Below are 23,009 nucleotides of genomic sequence, written 5' to 3' on the forward strand. Positions count from 1 at the left end.
AAACCTAATCATAGGATTACAGAATGCTTCCCCCAACACACACCTACAACTTGCCACTCAAGGCTTATTTACCATATAGTTCATTTTACCCAGTACATCATGTTTACCTTTCAATAAAAAATTACCAGGCATAATACAAGATAAAAAACACAATTTGAAGAGACTGAACAAATATTACCATCAGAGTCTGATATGGTAGGAATGGTGAACTTATCAGACCAGGAATTTTTTAAAAAATTATGATTAATATGAGAACAGCTTTGATTAAAATAGCAGACAACATGCAATAGCAGGTAGATAATAAGCAGAGAGATGGAAATTATAATAAAGAATCAAAAAGAAATTCTAGAGATCAAAAGCACTGTAACAGAAATGAAGGATGTCTTTGAGGGGCTCATTAGTAGATCAGACATGGCTGAGGAGAGAATTTGAGTTTAAAGATAGGACAATAAAAACATCCAAAACTCAAAAGCAAAGAGAAAAAACTGTGGGGAAAAAAGAACAGAATATCTAGGAACTGTGAGACAACTTCAAAAAATATAGCATAACATGATGGGAATACCAGAAGGAAAACAAAGAGAGAAAGGAACAGAAGCAATTGTTGGACTAATAATGACTGAGAAATTCCCCAAATTAATGTCAGACACCAAGCCACAGACTCAGGAAGCTCAGAGAACACCAAGCAGGATAAATGCCCCCCAAAATCCCTACACTTAGGCATATCAGATTCAATCTTCAGAAAATCAAAGATAGAGAAAAAATTTTGAAAGGATCCAGAGGGGAAAATTTTCTTACCTATAGAGGAATAAAGATAAGAAATACATCTGACTTCTCCTCAGAAACCAGGCAAGAAGAAGGGAACAGAGTGAAATATTTAAAGTGTAGAAAAAACCCACCAACCTAGAATTCTGTATCCTGTGAAATTATCCTTCATAAGTGAAGGAGAAAAAAGACTTTCTCAGGCAAACAAAATTGAGGGAATCTGTTGCCTGTAGACCTGCAAGAAATGTTAAAAGGAGTTCTTCAGAGAGAAGGAAAATAATATATTTCAGAAACTTGGATCTATATAAAGAAAGGAAGAGTATTGGAGAAGAAATAAGTGAAAATAAAACAAGAACTTTAATTTTTCTTGTTAATTGATTTAACAGTATGTCTAAAATAACAATAGCAACAATGTATTCATATCATACACACACACACACAGACTTACCTATAAGTGAAATGAATGACAGCAGTGATACTAGGGCAGTAGGGAGGAATTGGGATTATTTCTTATCATAAGGTACTCATGCTACCTGTAAAGCAGTGTAATGCTACTTGAAAGTGGGCTTGCATTAGTTGTAAATGTATATTGCAAACTCTAGAGCAACCACTACAAAAAGTAAATAAGAAATAAACTGATATGCTAAGAAGAGAAAATAGAATCACATAAAATATTCAGTCAAAACCACAAAAGGCATAAAAGAGTCGAAGACAAAAATAGGAATAAAGAACAAAAGCAACAAATAGAAAACAGAAACAAATATGGTGGATATTCATCCAACTATATCAATAATCACTTTAAACATAAATGTACCAATTAAATGACAGAGATTGTCAAAGTGGATCCCATACAAAGACCTATATATATTTTGTCTAAGGGAAACCCACTTTAAATATAAAGATATAGATAGATTAAATGTAAAGGGATGGAGAAATATACCATGCTAACACTAATAAAAAGAAGCAAGAGTAAGAGGCTGGCCCCGTGACGTAGTAGTTAAGTTTGGCCTGTTCCACTTGAGTGGCCCAGTTCACCAGTTCGAATCCCAGGTGCGGACCTATACCACTGGTCAAGCCACGCTGTGGTGGGGACCAACATACAAAATAGAGGAAGATTGGCACAGATGTTAGCTTAGGGCTAATCTTCCTCAAGCAAAAAAAGAGGAATATTGGCAACAGATGTTAGCTCAGAGTGAATCTTCCTCACCAAAAAAAAAAAAAAAGAAGAAGAAGCAAGAGTAGCTATATTAATTTCAGACAGCATGGGTTTTAGAGTAAGAAAAGTTATCAGGCACAAAAAAGGGCATTACATAATTTTAAGGGGGTCAAAACTCCAAAAAGACCACAATCCTAAACATCTAACAGAGCATCAAAATAGATGTGGCAAAACTGATAGAACTGCAAGGAGAAATAGAGTAACTCACTACTACAGTTAGAGTCTTTAATACCCCTCTATCAGAAAAGGAGAGATCCAGCAGGTAGAAAATCAGGAGGGACATAGTTGAACAGTTGAACGGAACAGCACCATCAGTGGATATAACTGACATCTATAGACTACATTGAACAACAGCAGATTACACCTTCTTCTCAAGCTCTCACGGAAAATTCACCAAGATAGACCACATTCTGGGCCATAAAACACACCTTAACAAATTTAAAGGAATAAAAATCATACAATGTCTGCTTTCACCACAAAGGCACTTAGATGTTTATAGCAGCTGTATTCATAATTACCAAAACTTGGAAGCATCTAAGATGTCCTTCAGTAGATGAATGGATAAATAAACCGTGGTACCTCCAATGAAATATTATTCAGTACTAAGCGGAAATGATCTGCCAAGCCATGAAAAGACATGGAGGAAATTTAAATGCATATTACTAAGTGAAAGAGGCCAATGTTAAAAGGCTACATATGGTATAATTTCAACTATATAACATTCTGGAAAAGGAAATATTATGGAAATAGTAAAAGTTTAGTGGTTGCCATGGTCTAGAGGAGAGGGAGAGATAAATAGGAGAAGCACAAGGGATTTTTAGGGCAGTGAAACTGTTTTGTATGATACTACAACGGTGGCTATAAATCATCACACATTTTCAATTCCTATAGAATGTCAAGAATGAACCCTAATGTAAACTGTGGACTTTGGGTGATCATGATGTGCCAATGTAGATTAGTCAATTACAATTAATGTACCACTGTGGTGTGGAATGTCAACAGTAGTGGAGCTTGTGTGTGTGAGCAGACGCGGGTATATGGGCTCTCTCTGTATTTTCCACTCAATTTTGCTGTGAACCTAAAAGTGCTCTAAAAAATGAAGTTCATTAATATAAAAAATGAAAATAACTAACAGGATTCAAGAATGCCAAAGTGGTTAATCAACCATTTTTTCAAGTAGGGATGGTTGGTAACTTGCTTAATATGACCACAGAGAAGAGAGCAGAGAATCATTTCCCAGATTATATTGCCTGATCTTGAGGGTGGAATCATTTATATCTGAGGTGTAACCAAGTTTCTTCTCTGTTACCTATAGGAAACCTGGCACAAATCTAGAAATTTCTTATGTGTGGCAATGCCACTAATTGGTCCAATTTTATAATTTCAACAAAGATAAACTTGATGTTTCTAGTTCAAAGTCCACATTCTCAAAGACAAACATGTCATCGAAGTCAGTATTCACAGAACCACTTTCTTTCCATCTGCTTTTTCCTAGAAGAATGCAAAAGCCGTCAACTTAGAAAGACCCTCCCATAACTATATAACCACACGCGGCTCATTGATCGGCTGTGCTGGCCCCATTGCAGCTGACTCTGGGAGATTTTTTAAACTCCAAAGAAAACCCTCACGCCACTAAAGCAATCCCAGTGAACGGAAACTTCACTATGTATTTCTAAATGTCAGTGGGGTGCTTTTGCAGCCCTAGGGCAGCGAGTTTAGATTAAGACAAACCTACAGGCAAGCACATTATTTTGAGAAACAATAAAATGTGGGGGAAATACTTGATCTAAATAGATGGCTCATGGATTTTCCCTTTATCTTAGATTTCTCTTTGATGAACAGAGGGATTATTTAATTGAAGTGCCCTTTCTTCCTTTAAGCCCTGCCTTAGAGTAGACTCAAATCTCTAGGGCAATTGTAAAATCACTCTGCTTGTTTCATGAACTTCCTTAGATCTGAAAACACAGACCCATGTAAATCTAGATGCCGCAATTAGATTGTCTCCAAAGCATTGCCACTATCAGGATAGGAAAGAAACTCTTTTCCTTGGCGCTTGAATTTCTTGAGGTAAGGACTCTCAAAAAAGCAGTATTTTGTATCTATGTTTGGGTTTATTTCAGTCTAAAAAAGCTATTCATATTCCTGAGAGCAGCTTTGGTTGCAGCTTGCCCAAAGGTTTAACTTCAGGCAGGTGAAGTGAAGAAAAATATATATTCTGTCTTCCCCTATGCCCAGTTCTCTGGCTATCCCACAAGGAGGGAGAAGTGTGCTACTCACCATGGGCTTTAACAGGAAGGAGAGAAGCCGCTTAACGAATGCTGGAAAATAGCTCAGTCTGAAGAGATAGCGCATGCAAGGATCAATCATTTCATTTTTCCTAGGAAAAGAAAGGAGAGACTTTTAGGGAAATTGGCCTCTGCTCCCAAATCTAATATAGCAATGCTTCCTTCCCTCATCTCTGCCTTTTCACTGCCAAGTCAGCTGGTCTCAATAGTAAACTAAGTGAAAACACCTCCTCTCTAATTCCCCATCTGGAAGATTTACTGATAGATGGGATTGATTTGAATCTAAGACAAGTATTAATGACAGGAGTAGGCTTTCACCAGATGTTTTAATTAGAAGCAGTTCTCAGGTCCACTTGTTTTTGTCTGAAAGCTGGATAATAAACTTTCTTAGAAGCTACAAATTTTGTTTTATGCAGGATCGGATAGTTCCACAGAAACACCATGTGGATCTTGAAGAAATCTGATTCAAATTTTTTCAAAGTTGATCTAGCTATATTTTAAAATTTAAAACACACTCATTCAAATGTGTGATCTAGTAAATTTAATCTATCAGAAGTCCATTAACGCTAGATAAACTCGTATTGGGTCTGATTCAAATAAAATCTTTTCTTGTCAACTCAGTTTCATTGGTGGGTTTCTCGACACGGCAAAGTGAGTTTAAAATATGGCCATTTATAATTATTGATCTGTGTGACAGAGATTTTTCTTCATATTTTGCAAATAAATGAACACTTTGGAGACTAAAACTGAGATTGCAATTGTCCTTTGTAATAATTTATTACAAATGTTTCTGCTCATCCAAACAGTATTAGAGACAATTTTATATAAATAAAATATCACCCTTGTGCTCCACTTTGTGATTCTTTACATATATGATGAGTACGGAGCGATATAAATATATATCCTAGAGCAGTTGCAAAATGACAGTAAGAGTTGTGTTATTTGAAGACTTTTAGTTTCAAGGCATTTCTACAAGCCTATTATTTATTTATTACAAAAATGTAAGATTCTGGTTCTCATTTTATAGGTGGTGGAAATGACAAAAATCCAATGACTAGTGTATTAATGGATTAAAGCCGAAGCATAATTTTCCTAATACCACCCTAGGGACCATTTCATCCCATCATGAAAAAAAAATGAACTTCTAAAATAATTAGAATCACAAAACTTAAAAAATAATCCTCCCCCAGGGACCTAAGTTTCTGAAAATTAACTAGAGTTTTTGCCCTTTCAGACAGCATTAACTTACAATAGATCATGTAGGGTTTCTATTCCATCTGCAAATATGCCTCCGAGAAAGAGTTCATAAACCATGTGCTCAGTTCGTGGAACAGAGAAGGGAATGAGCTAAAGAGAAGAAAGAGAGAATAAGAGAAATATCTTTGGTAAAGAAAGTAGTTCATTGATCTTGTAATAAAGTCTTAATTTACAGAAAAGGATGAGTTTGGGGTCGGGATGGCACAGGAAAGGAAGAAAGGAAGGGGAAGTGAAAATTAGAATGGCTAATCCAGACATCACAGCTGCATGACGTGACTTCTTCAGTACTATAGTGGAATTATTAACTATACTGTTTCACCCTAGGCTGTAAATCATACTAAAATCTCAAATTGAGGTGATGTCAGAGAGTCATAGTGAGATTTGTTACTGGGCCTAGGGTGAGTATTAAGAACAGTGGCTCCTGACTCCCAAGTATTGGCCGTATTTCATTCTCTCTCTTCCTTGAAGTACAATCTGAAATATTAGCAAATATTGGGAAACCATAAGTGTGTTTATTAAGTAGGAAAACTCTAACATAGTTTTGTTGTATAAAATAGGACCAGTCTCTAAAAATTGAAGGCATTCACCTTCAAAGAGAGACAGCGAGTTCATTAAGTACACCTGGGAATTCAGTGGAGGGACTAAGCCTCCATTTTTAAAGACAGAAGAACCATACTTTCAAGAACAGGGTATTTCATCAGGTTTTTATACGAAAAAAATGGAACTTGATAAATTTTTTAAAAATCACGTAGAAAATTCTTGATATGAGAATGTAACTTAAGTTGCAGTGGCTCTTAATAGTGAATACATTACAAAGAAAAGAATTATAAAATTAGAATATACAGAGTCTATTTTAAATGTGTTTCTTTATTTTCTATTGTTCTATTGTTATTTATATGGTTAATAGTTATTTTCCTACTGCTGTGAATCTGTTTTTGGGAACAAATTACTTTTATTTAGTAGTAAAAATATTTGGTGTAACCAAAGGAAATATTTTCATGGTATTATTTTTTTACTTTAATATTTTCAAAGGCCCATTCCTAAATTGCTATACTTATTGTACTAAAAATTGGAAACAAAACAAAAAAAGATTGCAATTCATCCATAATAAAGGAAATTGTAGATAAAACAGCCCACTGAGGACATATTCCAATCTTTCAAGCAGTGATGAAAATAATACAATTAAAATTTAATTTATTTTAATATCACCTTATATTCTTTGAGCTGGAAAACCCCAAGATGGAAGAAATCATCCCTACTTTAGATCTCCAGGATCTAAAATAGTACTCTATTGAAAGCAATCAATAAACATTGATTTAATGAATAAAACTAACACAAACATTATAGATTTTAACTATTGGCTCACAATCAATCACTTTCTGAAAATAATACATGTGTTATTTTTGGTTTTTTCAATATTCACACAAACAGTTCTTCTAGCATCCTGATATCTTGGATCCTTGGTCTTGTTTTCCCTGAATATCTCGATTTCCATCAGAACTTAGCTACTCATTCCCACAGTCACACTCTTGAGCATGTCATTACTAATATCTACAACCATTCCATAACCTCTGGTTTAAGCATCCCATTCTTTGACTTTCATCTCCTATCTTTCTCTTATCTCATTCGTTCCCACTAATAATCCACTTGCTACATTTTTCAATTTCACCAACCAGTACGCACAAAATTGACTCTACCACTACTATGCTTTCCCTTATTGCCCTTCTGGGCTCACTTGCCACATGACACAGCCGAAAAATCACAATCCATCACTATACTAACTCCCTTTGTTCTACAGTCTCAACTTCCTTGCTTTGTTGTACTTGCTTATCCTGGTTATATTCAACTTTCTACCCACTCCTACAAAATGCAAGTGCATATGGCTGGAGTAAATATATATCCATGTTACATGTTCTCACTCTATATTCATAACCATTCACACAAGAGAATTTTCAATACTACCCCCCAGCAATTGCAGTACATAGCCTAGTCCATTCACTCTCCCATTTTACTAAGTCATTCTTTCATGCTATATTCTCTCTCTTCAAGCCTCCAATACTTCCATCTCTATCTTTACTCTCAGCTGATGACCTTGCTTCCTATTTTCTTGAGAAAATGGAATAATAAGAAGAGAACTTCCACAGCCTCACATAACCATATTTAACCACCTACCCTCATTTGTGTCCATGTCATCTTACTTTTCTTTCATTTTTATCCAATTCACTGCTACACTTGTGTGCTACATTCCATCCCCTCTCACCTACTCAGGGGAATTGCTCCAGTTATAGAGTCTCCCTCCTTCCTTCTCTCTCTTTCTCCCCCTCTCCTGTATTAGCAGACTTTTCTCTTCATTCTGGATGATTTCCATCAAAATACACATACTAACATGCTTAATCTTCTCGTATTAGATGAAATGTTCTACCAATCCCATATTCTTCCTCCAATACAAGCACATTTTCTCTGCTCCCTGTTGAAAGAGTAGTTAATATTCATGTTTTTCTCCCATTCCTTCTTGAACTCACTCAAATCAGATCTTTGCTCCAACCATGGAAGAGAAATTGCTAGTGACCTCTTCATTGCTTAATCCAATGACCAGTTCTCAGTCCTCACCTTGCTAGACCTATCAGCAGCATTTTGGCCCACTTTCTCGCTCCCTTCTTCCAGAGGGATGTTTTTATTTAGTCTCCAGGATCACACACTTGTTCCTTTTCAGTCTTCTTTGTTGGATTCTCATCTTCTCAACCTCTACAATAGCTGCCCAGTAGAATCTTCTACATGGTAGAAAATGTTCTATAGCTTAACCCTCCTGTTAGGTAGCCTGTAGCCAGAGATGACTATTGGGCATTTGATATGTGGCAAACGCAACTGAGGAAATGGAATTTTAATCTTATTTAATTTTAATTAATTTAAATTTTAACTTTAGTAGCCATATGTAGTGCCTACCATGCCTCTGTATTTTCCCAGTCATTAGACCTTGGAACTTCTCTATCTACTCTTGGTCTTTGAGAGACCTTGTAAATTCACACACTTTGAAATATAATATATGTTCTGATGACTGCAATTTACATCTTCAGCTTGGACCTCTCTCTTGACCTACAGAAACCTGTCTATTTTCTTCTCTGCATGGAAGTCTAACAGGCATTGTAAACTTAACATATCCCAATTGGCCTCCTGGTACCTCTGCAGTCTCTCTCCTCCCACTATCTTCTCCATTTCAGCAAATTGCAATTACGCCCTTACAGGTGATTGGGCCAAGAACCTTGGAGTTATCTTTGACATCTCTCATTCTTATACCACACTTACCATCCATCAAGAAGTCCTTGGGCTCCAGTCAAAAATTTTCATACTCCCATCATCTCTTGCCTAAATTATTGCAATAGGCCCATAACTGGTCTCTGCTTAAGCCCTTGTCCCTCTCCCACCATCTGTTCTCAACAAAACAGCCAAAGTAATCCTTCTTAAACATAAACCAGATAATATTACTTCCCTGATCAAAATCCCCCGATGCCTGTCATAGCACTTAGAATAGAAGCCAATTTCTTTAAAACAGCTTTCAAAGCTCCATGCAATCTGGCCTTTCTGTTATTTCCTTCTCCTAATCTTTTACTACCTTCCTGCTCACTCATATTTCACTCCATCCACACTGGTCTCCTTGCTGTTTCTTGAAAATATTAAGTAAGACCTCACCTCAGGGCCTTTGCACTTGCTGTTTCCTCTGCCTAGAATAATTTTCCCACAGTTATCCATATGACCCACTCTTCGGGCCTTAGAAACATCAAGGAGTCTTGCTTATCCAACCTATTTAAATTTTCACAACTTTCTTGTCTAAGAATTTCCTATGCCCCTTTACTGTCTTAGTGTTTCTCTATAACAATTATCATCACTGATATACATGTTTACTTATTGTCTATTCTTGCTCAGGTAAAATGTAAGCTATAAAAGGGCAGGAATTTTGCTTATATTGTTCATATTACCTTACTGAGAGCTTGGCACAAAGTTAGCATAGTACTGATACTTGATGTTTAATAAATTAATCAACTATTAATTAATTAAAACAATACCTAAAGATTGGCATATGAAATTAATAGAGGCATGATTAGAGGGTAATTAAATAGTCCACATTTGAGCTGGCTCTTTTCCTTAGTCCAGAGTCATAGGAAGTTGATTACCTCATGCCCTGCCTTCTCTAGTAGTTGCTTGGTCTGCTGGATAGCTCTCTTCATGCTGGGAGTTGGCTGGCTAAAACCATCTGATTCATAATAGCCAATGCGCAGGGGCTTGGAGCTGGCGTACACCTTTAGTGGGAAGAGTTGAACATATCACAGGGAGGAGAATAAATATGATGAAGAAAACATTATTAGAGTCAGTTGGAAAGAGAAAGACTTCAAAATGTTTCTCTTCTTTCTTATTGGTGGCTTGGTGTATGACAAGAAATTTACATGGATTCAAATCCCACAAGTGCTGCTTACTAGTTTTATTTGGACAGATTGTTTCATCTCCTTAAACTGAGTCTGTTACTGCCTCTGAAAATTCAGTAATTTCTGGGGTTACTTTGAAATTCATGGCACTCTACTTACCATATAGGAAACACTCACAAGTGATGCCTATTATTTTTATTTTTAGTAGAAATGGTACAATAACTCTAAAATAATCATTTCTTTCAAGAAGCTGGGCAGTACCTGGGATTATCAAGCATATTAAGTTCAGATAACTATGACGAAGGCCAAGTTCTCAGGTTCAATTCCCAAACATGTCAATTAATTCCACTTGATCCCTTGATCAATGATCAATATAACCTGAGCCATCGACTAGAAAAATGTAAGCTGCAGTGCTAAATAAGAGCCGTGATCAGAGTCCAGCTGGAGCAGAGTAAACGTGTCAAACCCAAGGCTAGAGCATCTCATAGGTAGGTTAGTGGCAATATCTTCTAGTTGACCAAACTAGCTTTTGGAGGAGACTGGGAAGGCTGCCCTGTTTTCCAGATACAAGGAAAACTTCCTGAGGTTAAAGAGGACAGACCAAAGGCAGATCACAGTGAGTAAGTGGAGCGGTGCCTAGGAAGCTCCAGCTAACTTGAGTGCCAGCTCTCAGAGAAGCGTTACCACATGCTATGCCCCTATTGGGCATTTCCTTCAAACAGGGATCTCTGCAGGATGAGTCACAAGCTGCTGTTCTACAAATGAGGATTCGGGAGGGTTATGGCGTTACGGAACTGGAGAAGTCCCAGTTACTCACTGACGTTAACTCTTTCGACCTGATAAACCTGTTGAGCACTTACTATGTATTAACTCCTATAGCCCTCATCAAAATGCTATCAGGTAAGTACCGTGACTATCTCCATTTTACAAGTGAATAAACTAAAGCAGAGAGTCATTAAGTAACCTGCTCAAGGTTACACAGGTTGTTAGTGACTAAACTGGCATTCAATCGCAGGGGGTTGGGCTCCTGAGTGGAGTAAATCTGACTCCTTCATCTTTCTGGAACAGGTAGAAAAATAGAATGATATCTGCTGTGTCCCAGTTAAGCAAACTGAGACAGAGTGCACATCAAGAATTTCTTCCCAAATTTTTTAGCTTCACGTGTCAATGATACAAATTAGCATTGAGTTTGAGCCCTGATTCCCATTTTAATGGGAACAACTTGGCCTACAGTAGAACATCTTTAGAACTCATCTCCCAAGAGGACCTGATTGCTCTGCCTTACCTCATCATTGAAGGAGAGAGGTGGCAAGGATGGATCTAGATGGAATAGCTCCTCACACAGCAGTGCCCTCATGCACAAGGCTAGGCTGTCCACATCCCTGGCCATGGGCCCCAGGCTGGCGGTCACTGAAAGTGAAAGAGAAAACTCACATTCTGGATGCCCTTACATATCCCTCGAGAGTGCAGAGTAACCTCTCCTGCCTCTGTTACTCCGTGACTGTCTCAGGAATCCCTTAGGTTTGGGGGGTATTTTTTTTTTTTTAATATCCCTCAGCTATTCTCCATTACAGGGAAAAGTGACTTTTTAGGCAATGACACCAAATTCTACATGTTCTGTATCTGATCATTTTCAGTCTGTCCAAATGCATGGTCTAGTCACTCCTCCTGTTTTTCTCTTACTTAAAATTTTATTTTGGGCATAATTGACAGAGAAAACAGTTCCTAATTAAGCTCATCTTTTAATGCCATCATTGGAACTTAACATTCTGTGATAATGAGTCTCATCATTCTACTGAAGCTCAAAGTCAATCCATATCAACACCTATCCACAACAGTCTAGGATATATTTTCACAAGGAAAGCGAATTGATATGGTGGTTTCTAGAATCTGTGATTTCTTTTAATTCTCTTTAGTCTTTTCATATGCATATATTGAGTGCTTGTTATGGATCAGGTACTCAGATAGAAACTAGGGATATAAAAATAAGTCAATTATAGAAGAGAGATATAGAAGGGCCTCCCTACGCAGATCTTGAGTCAAGCAACGTTCCCTGGAGAGCTACCCTTCTTTAACTCTTTACGGAAGAGTAAACTATGTGAGCCTGGATGAGATGACTTCATACTGATGTATTTGATACAAAACTTACAATAGGTAAAGGAACTTACCAGTGTCCATGCCTGGCAAGGGGACAGGGGTACCAAGGAAGCTATAAAATAATGGTTTGCTGAGTATTAGAGATCAATGCTATTCATTGATTAATTTTTCTATCATTTATTAAATATAATCTATTCAGTCATTTATATAATCCAAAAGCAGTTATTGAGCATTTTGGGGGCTTAGGCACCTAAAAAGATAGATTTGAATATGAACAACATGGTTGCCATCCTCGAGAAGTTTTCAGCTTGGTGGAAGGAGGTTAGGTTACAGAAAAGAATAGTTAGGAAAAATAGGCTCCCAACTTATATCTCACATCTTAACAGAAAAGAAGGACCTTGAGATAGGAAAATAAAGGGAAAAGAAAAACTGGGGAAAAAATGGGTAGAAAGGACTTTCATCATAGAAATTTCACTGCAAAGATCAGCATGATCTAATGACCTTGAATTATGGACAGAGAATTTAGATTTTTTTAACTAAGAAGCTGAAATTATCTAAACAGTGTAAAAATTAGAAACAAGGAACCATAGCATGTTGCAGAATATACAAAGAAAATATTTCTATTAACAGGCTAAGGAATGAAGCACTAAGATAAACAGAACTGGGGACAAGTGATAGATGGACATCAAATAGATCGCGGGTCAGTGTCCTCTGTATGGCTCACTGCTTTCATTTTAACCAAGAGCAGTTTGTATTACTAACCACATGAACTATATTAAGTAATTTGGATTACATAAATATTTAAAAATAATTTCACCATTACTATATGTGGACAAACTCCATTCAGGGAAAACGAAAAAGTAGGCTTTGTCAGGAGGTCCAGAAGGGGCATTATTAGAATCCACTAGACAATTAGGAAAATGAAAACCCTGCTCCCATCAATCTCTATGTTTTCTTTTCTTCCTTGCCCTTAAGGGTCTTTACTGTGGGACTAAAACACCTTAGAAAACAGTTGATTTGTAGAAACTACCCTAATTCTAAACACAATTTAACAGACAACATTTTATTTGTATAGTACTTTACAGCTTATCTGATCCTCACAGTGGACCTGGCCAACATTATTAAAAAGAAGCCAAAATATCACCAATTTTATCACCTGGGTGGAATAAACACATTCCCTATTCAAACAAGACTTGTGTCATCATGGACATTGATCTTGAAAATACTTGCTTACTTTTATTTCAGAGTCAACTTTAAAGGGTCATTCTTTATAGCCTTACTTTAAGAGAGACTTAACTATGTAGACTTACCTGTGCAATTGAGTAGTATTGACAATTGGCAAAATGTAAGAGTCTTTGGCAAAATCAATTGCAATTATACAAGCAGGATTCTACTCTCCTCACATCATGACAATATATGTATTCCTCCTATTCTAAGAGTTACCAGCTCCAGATTAGGAAAGCCACTAATACTCACAAAGCATAAAAGCAGTCCTCGTTTAACAGGATTCCAATGGTAGTCCCTAATTACAGAACAACTGAGACATTTCACAAAGATGAAGGAGTCAGTTCAGATGACAACGTCTGTAGTTCTTAATGGCAAAGGACTAAATTATTTGCCTAGATCCTATTGAATTGAGTATGATTTACTATGGATAATCTACGGATGAGATGAGAATGTAGAAAGAACCGTAATAAGTAATCTCGACTTTATCCAAAAGCCTAAGTTAATTCGTACCCTCTGAATGATGTATTATGTCAGCTTACCTCAGTCGAGATGCTGTAGGCTTTAAACCACAAATACCGCAGAAACTAGAAGGTATGCGGATACTTCCACCCACATCACTGCCCAAGCCCAAGATGGAACCCCCTCCAGCAATCAGTGCTCCTTCCCCACTGGAGGAACCCCCAGGACTTTTCTTGGGGTTTTGGGGGTGCAGAGTCTTTCCAAAGATCACGTTGCTGCTGTCATAGCTGAAAGAGATCAAAGGTCTGAAATTAGGTCCATGGCAGCAGAGATTTCTTTCCAATACCCTTAAATTTCTGAATTCTCTTATACCTACATACACTACCCTCTTATGCCCTTAAAATTATTTATATTTCCACTTAAAGCTGAGACAATACTTTCCACCCTTCCTGAAGAAAACATGTAGTAATGATTCTGAAGGATCTGAAGGATATTAAGATAAATATAATAACAAGTCCTTATCATCCTTAAGGAAAGAATAAGCTGCCACTCATGAAAATTTCCAGATCATGAAGGTTTCCTATGCCTTGGTATAAATGAGTAAAGGAGGCTAATGAATGTCTTTCTCTAAAAATAGTTATAAGATGAGCACCATCTGGGATGGTTAAGCTTCAACTCGTCTAAAGAGTATGAGATTAAATCAGTGAATGTCTAGTGTGGTGTTTACCAACTGTTTTTCTGAGGACCAGTGAGCCAAATATTTATTGCCTCATGCCCATTCTTTTCTTCTCTTGTCTCCTTGGCAGTAGCAACTGTGGTTTATATTCTTCTTGGTTTATGAAACTAAAAGTTCATGACCTAAACTCGGCTACTCTGTCAGTTGGGATTTTCAGAATATTGCTTTTCCTTGGATCACATTTTGGTCACTTTAAATATAAGGAACATAGATTTAAACTCATAGTATGTTAAAGGTAGCTGCCTTTTGCCCTACAAAAGCAGAAGAGTCAGGAGCTAGTCTCAGACTAAAGGAAAGCCAGTCTTCCCCACTGTTGAGAACTTGACTCTGACCTCAACATGGTCTGTGGAACATTGGTCTTGACAAAAGGGATGGCCCCTTGGCTCTTCAACACTTTCACAATCACAGAGTCATCTTTTGCAGGAATTCCAAGAAAGCTCACCAGGCCACAGCTAGAGACATGATTCTAAAGGGAACACCAAGTCATTAGATGACTTCGAAACTTCAACCAGTTCTTATGATAATTTTCTAAATATATCACATGCCATTTGGTAGTCATTGCTTATATATTAAAATCATGTCTTACCCTTTGGATTCTCCATGTAACATAGGATGGGTAGGTAGGTAGATAGATAATAGGTAGATGGCTTGGTAGATGGGTTGGTAAAGGGATGATAGATAGTAGATGATAGACAGATAGACGATAGATCATAAGTCATCACTGAAAAACTTTAAAAAAATACTTGCTCTTTTGTGCTTTTATGCTGAAGATCTCACAAGCTTGCATTCTTGAGTATGTATTTGTATACGTATGTAGGTATGTATTTATGTAATATGTTTATATATTTGTTTATTTATATTTTAAAGCAATGTACAATCTGATTATTTATAATCAAAGACTAATTTAAATAGCCTGAAAAAATAAGAGAATGATATCAATTTTTGAGTACTCTCAAATATTTTCCATGTTCTAGATGCTTATTATGTTAACATTTTTTATTATTACATTTACTATATACGTATGTTACAGCTGAAGAAATTGAGACTCAAAGCAGTTAAATAACTTAGTTTCTAAGTCACACAGTTAAGTGATGAAGATCAAATTTAATGCCTGACCCCCAAACTTAAATTTATTCCATTTTACAACATTGTGCTTCCTCTAAGTTTTTAACTGGCTAATTTATTAAATCAAAGGCTGATCATGCATTGGATAGGTTATCTGAGCATCTGTCTTCAGCATTTACTCTTTTTTTTTTAATCAAAAGGTAAGAATTATAAAAAAGTTTAAAACCAATCCAAATTATTAGAAGTTGAATTATACCATGAATTTATACATCTAGGAACTCTCTGTCCCATTATGAACATGTAAAGATGACAATAACTTTTTCATTTAGTTACTATGACCACATAAAAATTATTCTAGAAGTGGCATGGAAAACGTTGCTTCAGGCTATGATTCTTCTCTTTCCTGAAGATCCTTTACTTCAGAGTTTTCATGAAGAGATAATACTAAAGGTTTCAATCTTCTGTTGGTTCTACTGCTACTACTGCTTTACTACTACTGTTACTACTACCAGCTGATATGTGATTACTGGTTAGAAACCAGATACTGTTCTTAGCATTTCTTGTGTGTGTTAAACCTTTCAACTCAAACAATAATTCCATTAATAGGTATGGTTATTTTCTGTGTTTCCAAAGCATGGAGAAGTTAAGAAACATACACAAGGTCATACAGATAGTAAGTGTTAGGCTGGAATTTGAACCCAGGCAATTGACATGATACCCTTAACCATCACGCTATTTACTTAACAAGATAGGAGCATGAGAATTTTACACTGGACTAAAGATCTGATGAATCATCATTCTCTCAAACACCCTCAGGTTAAGCACTGAATATCCAATGTTAGGTTTTATGTTTATTCTAGTCCTGACTTAACTCACAGACATGAGAGCTCAGAGACTTGATCTCAAGCAAGCAGAAATTATGCTATCCTGTATGTATTATGTCATATACTATGGAATACAGTGGAAATATATTTCACAGTCTCTGTTTAAAGAATTTGTTAGGGAAAATAAAACCCATACACACAAAACACTATAAGAGAACATGGGATCAAATGCTAAATTGTGTAATAGAGACTAAGGCTTACAGAAGTTCAGTGAAGGGAGAAAAATCAAAGAAGGAAGATTAATAACAGGAAACCAAATAGAGGAGGCGTATATAATTAGGCTATAGCATGGTCATAAACTTCATCCTCCTCCGGCCCCAAGCACCATTTTTCCTTAATTCACTCAAGAACTTGACCAGCCATTGAGGTATAAAGTAATACATGCTTTTTGTCCTTTAATATTCTGCATTCTATGTAAGAAGATGGCACGTTCTCTTTCTCTATTATGAGGCAGAAACTGTTGTTGCAGGACAGAAAGCAATAAAAGTTGTCTTGCACTATTTTCCATTTCTTGTGTATATGAGCCTTATTTTTTCTGCAAAATATCTACACTTTGTTAGAGACCATGACAAAGCCTTCACAGATAAGATGGAATTTCTCTTTAAGACAAGTCTTAAAGAACAGAGAGGATTTGTTTAGTTCAAACAGGCAATGTCAGATTGAAACCACAAAGAAGCCAAAAAGTAGGAAAGAGTATCCCACTTAGAAAAGCTGGGAATATTTCTGTTTAGCTGATGCAGAGGAAGGTAAAAAGAGTAGGAGATATATGCCTAGAAAGGTAGGTTGAAGTAAGGTTGTAGAGGATCTTGATTTCCAGATGAAGAAGCATGAACTTTTGGATACAAAGCAAAGTATTTGAAGGGGAAATGATATAATGTCTTAGTGAGAGACCAAAGAGATCCTTGTGTTCAGCTTCCCCTGTATGCCACCTTCTGGGAACAGCAGAAAGAGAAATCCAGATTTTTTTCTTTCCCACCAGGAATCCTATTAAGGTTCTGCTTTATATTCCTCACACTGGGCCAAGTATTCTAGAAGATGTCTTCAAATAAATTGTGGTTATGATTCTTTAGTTCCTACATTAGCTGGTATCTAGTGAAGAATCTGGTCATAGAACTGCCCTTCAATCTATAAATACACCGTTTAACACAGAAATGCCATTTCTGGTCATTTATCCAAGGCAATGATTCTCAAAGTGATCCATTGACTTCTCCAGGTCCTCAAGAGTCTTACAGGGAATTGGTGAGGTAAAAACTATTTTCATGATAATATTAAAATGTCTTTTGTCTTTTGTTCTGTGTTGATATTTGCACTAATGGTCAAAAGCAATGGTGTATAAAGTAGTTAATATCTTACCATTAATCAAGGCAGTGGCACCAAACTGTATTAGTCATTGCATTCTTCACAGTCACACATTGGCAGTTTAAAATAAATTTTTTAATAATGACTTTTAAGAGAATTCAAGAGTCCTGACCAAAAAGTCTGAGAAGCACTGATGCAAAGAAATGATTATGTGAGCGTAGAAAGAAAAAGAAAAAAGGAAACAATGTAAACATCCATCAATAGGAGTTTCATTATGTAAATTATAACATACTCAAATCAGGGAAGACTCTGGAGTCACTTCAAAGGGTGAAATATTGCTATAAGTGTTTACATGGAAAGTTGTTCACAGTATATTTTAGTTGAAAACCACAGATTGAGTAACAGAATAGGGAGTGTAATCACATTTACTCATATATACGTATATAAAATTATACACATAAATGCATAAAAACTAAAAGATCTGGTTATCTTGGGTTAGTAAATTGGTTGTAGAAAAGAACTTACTTTTACATGCTTATATTTGTTTGAATTTTTACATTTAACATAATCAACAAAAAATCTGTAATCGGCAGAGTAATTGAGGGATTTCCATTTGTGTGAGAAGGGAATCTCTTGAGGAAGAATGGAACCTCACCTTGTAATCATAGTGCTCCTTCAAGCTGACTGGAATTCCGTATAGAAGCCCCTTTTCTTTGCGCTTCTGTAGTTCTCTAAGCTGCTCTTCACAGTCTGGAATAAAGTCCGTGAGGCAGTTCAGCTCCTCGTTTACCTTCAGTGCCTTTTCATCAACACCAACAGAGAGAACAAGAAAACAATATTAAAACACCCAGGAACAAGGAATTCAAGAGACAATTACATCCACTATCTCCTCTTGAATAGTGAATTTTTCACTTCATAAAATTACAGTTTGGGAAGGACTCTAGAGGGTATTCAGGAAAGCCTCGAAAAATATCTCATTACCGGTGATTTCTAATCTCTCTAAAAATCTCCATTGGGCAATAATGAATGTCTTTTATCTGAAGATGACACAGTAGAATTTCTGACATCTACATCTGAGCTGACATCCGTGCCCATCTTCCTCGACTTTATATGTGGGACGCCTGCCTCAGCATGGCTTGCCAAGTGGTGCCATGTCCACACCTGGGATCTGAACCAGCAAACCCTGGGGCCGCTGAAGCGGAATGTGCACACTTAACCGCTGCACCACCGGGACAGCCCCTAAGGTCATTTTTAAGGTTAAATCTTTTATTGAAAATGTCTATTTTCCTTACAGTAAATTTTTTCCTTCTCCAGTTCAATCCTTAAAACATCCCTCATAGATGTCATGTCTAGGCATTTAATAATGTTTTCCCACTTCTGTAAACCATCTCTTCATATCAAGCATATTCTAGTAAGAGCCAGACCTTTATATTTAGAACCACCAGTAATTGGTGATGTTTCCTCCCATCTAAAGAACCAGGTTTCCTTTCTCAAGCTTTGTCCATCAGTTTCACTCACACGGCCCTCACCTGCTCCATGTAGGTGTAGAGGACATTTTCTGGGCTGAAGGTACCTTCCTGGAGCTTCTCACTCAGTTCCAGCAGCGACAGAGAGAGGATGGACTCAGCCCGGATGTCTGGATGCTGTAGGAAAATGAAACAAATGAGAGGAGACATTCCAGCGGAGGAATCAATTATTTATGGTCCACCACATATTAAATCTTTGCTTAATAAATTTTAAGTATAAAACACTAAGCTATATTTTGTGGGAAATATCAAAGAAAGATATAGCTCCTTCCCTCACGGACTTTACAATCTGTTGTTAGAAAAACATGTACACTTTCACAGATAAAATATATTAATGTGTGCTTTTCTAAGCCACATAGAAAAAGCAAGGAGTATATATAAAAGCAAATACTTTTAAGTAGATAAGGAATTATAAACTAATTAGTAGTCATTCGTAACACATAGGTTAAGGAGTAACATGGAGAGGAAAAATTCCAAGTGAAATCATTGTTATTAGCTTCTTTTGACCGCCAAATGCTCTGTGGAACCCCTGAGCTGGGCCATATGTAGTCAGGCCTCCTGGGTGAAATTGTCTCCTCGGACCCTTCTTCCCAGCATCCTCCCTGCTCTTGAGCCTCAATGTTTTACTTCATGGAAGGCAAGAAGAATCAAAGAGTGGCAAATCCAAAAAGACCTAGAAGGAAGTGTTTCTTCCTAAAGCCTAGCACAGAGTCTTTTTGGTTTTTGTTTTAAATTTAATATGTTATCACTTTACCTCAATTGTTTGTCAACAGTAACACTGATATATTTTGCAAATATACCATACAGGGTGTGGCCTCACACAATTGACGTCAAATGACACACGGTACAATTCGACTTTTCCTTGTCACAACAACATACTTTAAACTGTGAGACAGAGAATGCCTTCCCAGAGGCAGAGAACCCTCCAAAGTGAAGAGTGAGAAAGAGGTAGCCTAAACTTTCCTCTAAGAATAGAATGTGCCACTTACATATACCAGTCTTTGTCAGAAATATACATTGTATAATACTATGTTATAATAGATACAATTGACACTAAAACGATCAGTGGTAGGTAAAACAAATTGCATTCCAGTTACTAACGGAAAAAAATCTTTCAAAGATTCTATCTCACCAATTATAGATGCATTATCAATAATACTAATACAGAATTCTAATTTTTTTCTCTGCTCAGGCAAAAGTCCAAAGGAAATTGATTAACTACAACTGGAGGGATGTGCCATTAATATCAGTAGGTGAAAAAACTTTATATAAAAAAATAACTCACAAATGAACTCAGAAAAAAATGGATGCTATTGAGGTCTATTTATAAAGAGTCCTACTGATTGTTAGAGGTGAAAAGACCCAAGAATCCTCTTTCCAGCTATAATTCCTTATTGCTACTTTAAGGGAGCTGGTATCGTTGAGAAATCAACATTGATTTCTATAGATGATCCCCAGTTTCCTCTATATGTCATATTTTTATGTGATGAAGTAATTACGAATTCAATAACATTAGTACCTTTAGGGAGAGGTGGAATTACAGATAGACAGCAGGTAATATTTAATACATGGGATTTCAAGAGCCTCAGACAGCTTTTTGATTTACCAGTGGAACTTTAGACAACTTACCAGTATTTGAAGTTTCATAATGTAACATAAATTATCTGATTTAAGAGATCATCCTCTGGCAAAATACAAATGCCTCCAGAGACAGCTCCCTTAAACTTAATGAGTCACTTATTCCTCAGTGTTAATGGGGGTAGCAATTTCTGCCAAACAAGTTTTCAGGAGAGGAGAAAAGAAAGAGCATCGATACCTGTCTGGGAATGGTATTGCCAAGGATCCTCAGAAAACAGAGGGATTTAAGGGCACAAAAAAGGAGAAGCACTGGTGCTCCAAAATGAGCTGTATTAACATCAAACTCCAGGGTGATGCTGTTAAAAAATAATTTCCTGGCTACCCTCCCACAAACCTAAAGGCCTAGCAGAAGACGTGCATTTACTAGGGGGAAATAAATTCTATAGCTTTCTTACTATCTTACATCAAAACTACATATCTTAGGGTATAAGTAATTCCTCATAGATATCATTTCTTTTTTTCCCTAATATTTTTACTTCTTAGTCTTTATACTTCTTACCTAATCTTCTTACTTTTTCTCTTTTTTTGAGGGAGATTAGCCTTGAGCTAACATCTGCTGCCAATCCTCCTCTTTTTGCTGAGGAAGACTGACCCTGAGCTAACATCCGTGCCCATCTACCTCTACTTTATATGTGGGACGCCTGCCACAGCATGGCTTGCCAAGTGGTGCCATGTCTGCACCCAGGATCTGAACCGGCGAACCCCGGGCCACTGAAGCGGGAAGTGTGACCTTAACTGCTGTGCCACTGAGCCGGCTCCCAATCTTCTTACTTCTTAATCTTAATAATTAAACTCTACCCACAAAAGAACTTATTATTTCCAAGATGAAAGTCTAAAGGTCATAGGGACTTAATAATTAACTAAAGGGATTTAGTCTGGCTCCACACAGTGACCTACCTTGTAAATTGCAAATAGAGCAATAGCTGGCCTGTCTCCCATGTAAACATAACTTGTTATTGCGAGCACTTTACCTTGTAGAGAGGGAGAAAAGGAGAAAGAAGGATTTCCTGAGATTTTAGGTCCAAGCTTCTATGAGAGAAAATAATCTTTATTAAGATATTCCTGAAATGTGGATGCAATTAAAGATTCTCCTCTATTTCCATTCGAGTATGTTGGAAATGAAGTGAACAGAGTTAATGAGGTATTAGGAGCACAGGATCTAGAGTCTGACAAGCTGAACTTGTCAGATTGAAGCTTATCACTCACAATATAAATGACTTTTGGCAAGTTATTTAACCTCTCTGAGGCCAAGTTTTATCATCTGCAACAAGGGACTTGTATTAATATTTACCTCATAGGTTGTTGTATCAAATTAAATTTTATATATGTGTATTTATGTGTCTATCTATGTATATATATGTAGTGCATGGCCCTAGGAAGCACCTGGTAGTAGACAGAGTCCTAAGATGACCCCCAATGACTCTCATCCTTGTATAATCCTCTCCTCTTGAAGGCGAGCAGAACCTGTGAATACGATGAGGTATTACTCCCAAGGATGTGTTGTTGCATGGCAAAAGGGATTTGCAGATGTGACTCAAGTTACGCATCAGTTGACTTTGAGTTAATCAAAAGGGAAATTATTCAGGTGGGGCTGACCTAATCACGAGTCCTTTAAATCTGGGTCTAGAGGTCATGGAGGAAATCAAAGATTTGAAGTTAGAGAGATGTGCTCCTGTTTACCTGGAACTGCCTATGGGAGCCACATGGCAAAGAAGCACAGGCAGACTTTAGGAGATGGGCGCATTCTCAGCTGACAGCTGGCAAGAAAACAGGGCCCTCAGTCCTATGACTGTAAGAAACTTAACTATTCCAACAAGCAGAGCGAGTCTGGAAGAGGATTCTGCCCCCCGAGCCTCTAGATGAGAACTCAGCCCAACCAACACTTTGATTTCAGCCCTAGAAAACCCTGAGCAGAGAACTTAGTAACGCAGTGCCCAGACCTCTGATGTATAGAACTCTGAGCCAATCAACGGATATACTTTACCCTGCTATGTTTATGGTGTCTTTCAGGACAGCTGTGAAAGCTAATACACACCCAATATCTGTACAGTTAAAATAAAGCCACCTCTCAAAAATTATTCTTCAATCGACTGCTTTACTGTTTAGTGCACTGGTTCTCAGATTAAAGTGCAAAAGGAAA

The 23,009-nt window shown here is 37.0% G+C and overlaps 1 protein-coding gene across 1 annotated transcript in view; it reads right to left on the minus strand.

Annotated features, from left to right (window-relative positions):
* Positions 1-23,009, minus strand: part of LOC103561029 (vitamin D3 hydroxylase-associated protein-like) — a 42,148-nt gene that overhangs the window by 17,700 nt on the left and 1,439 nt on the right. Inside the window, exons 2-10 of the mRNA XM_008535414.2 lie at positions 19,235-19,348; positions 18,361-18,504; positions 14,790-14,923; positions 13,802-14,008; positions 12,107-12,147; positions 11,224-11,348; positions 9,690-9,815; positions 5,513-5,610; positions 4,256-4,355 (exon numbers count right to left, since the gene is read on the minus strand). Coding sequence (XP_008533636.2) covers positions 4,256-4,355; positions 5,513-5,610; positions 9,690-9,815; positions 11,224-11,348; positions 12,107-12,147; positions 13,802-14,008; positions 14,790-14,923; positions 18,361-18,504; positions 19,235-19,348 — 1,089 coding nt within the window. The remainder of the gene's footprint in view (positions 1-4,255; positions 4,356-5,512; positions 5,611-9,689; positions 9,816-11,223; positions 11,349-12,106; positions 12,148-13,801; positions 14,009-14,789; positions 14,924-18,360; positions 18,505-19,234; positions 19,349-23,009) is intronic.

This window comes from Equus przewalskii, chromosome 5 (assembly GCF_037783145.1).
Source record: "Equus przewalskii isolate Varuska chromosome 5, EquPr2, whole genome shotgun sequence".
NCBI classification, from domain to species: domain Eukaryota; kingdom Metazoa; phylum Chordata; class Mammalia; order Perissodactyla; family Equidae; genus Equus; species Equus przewalskii.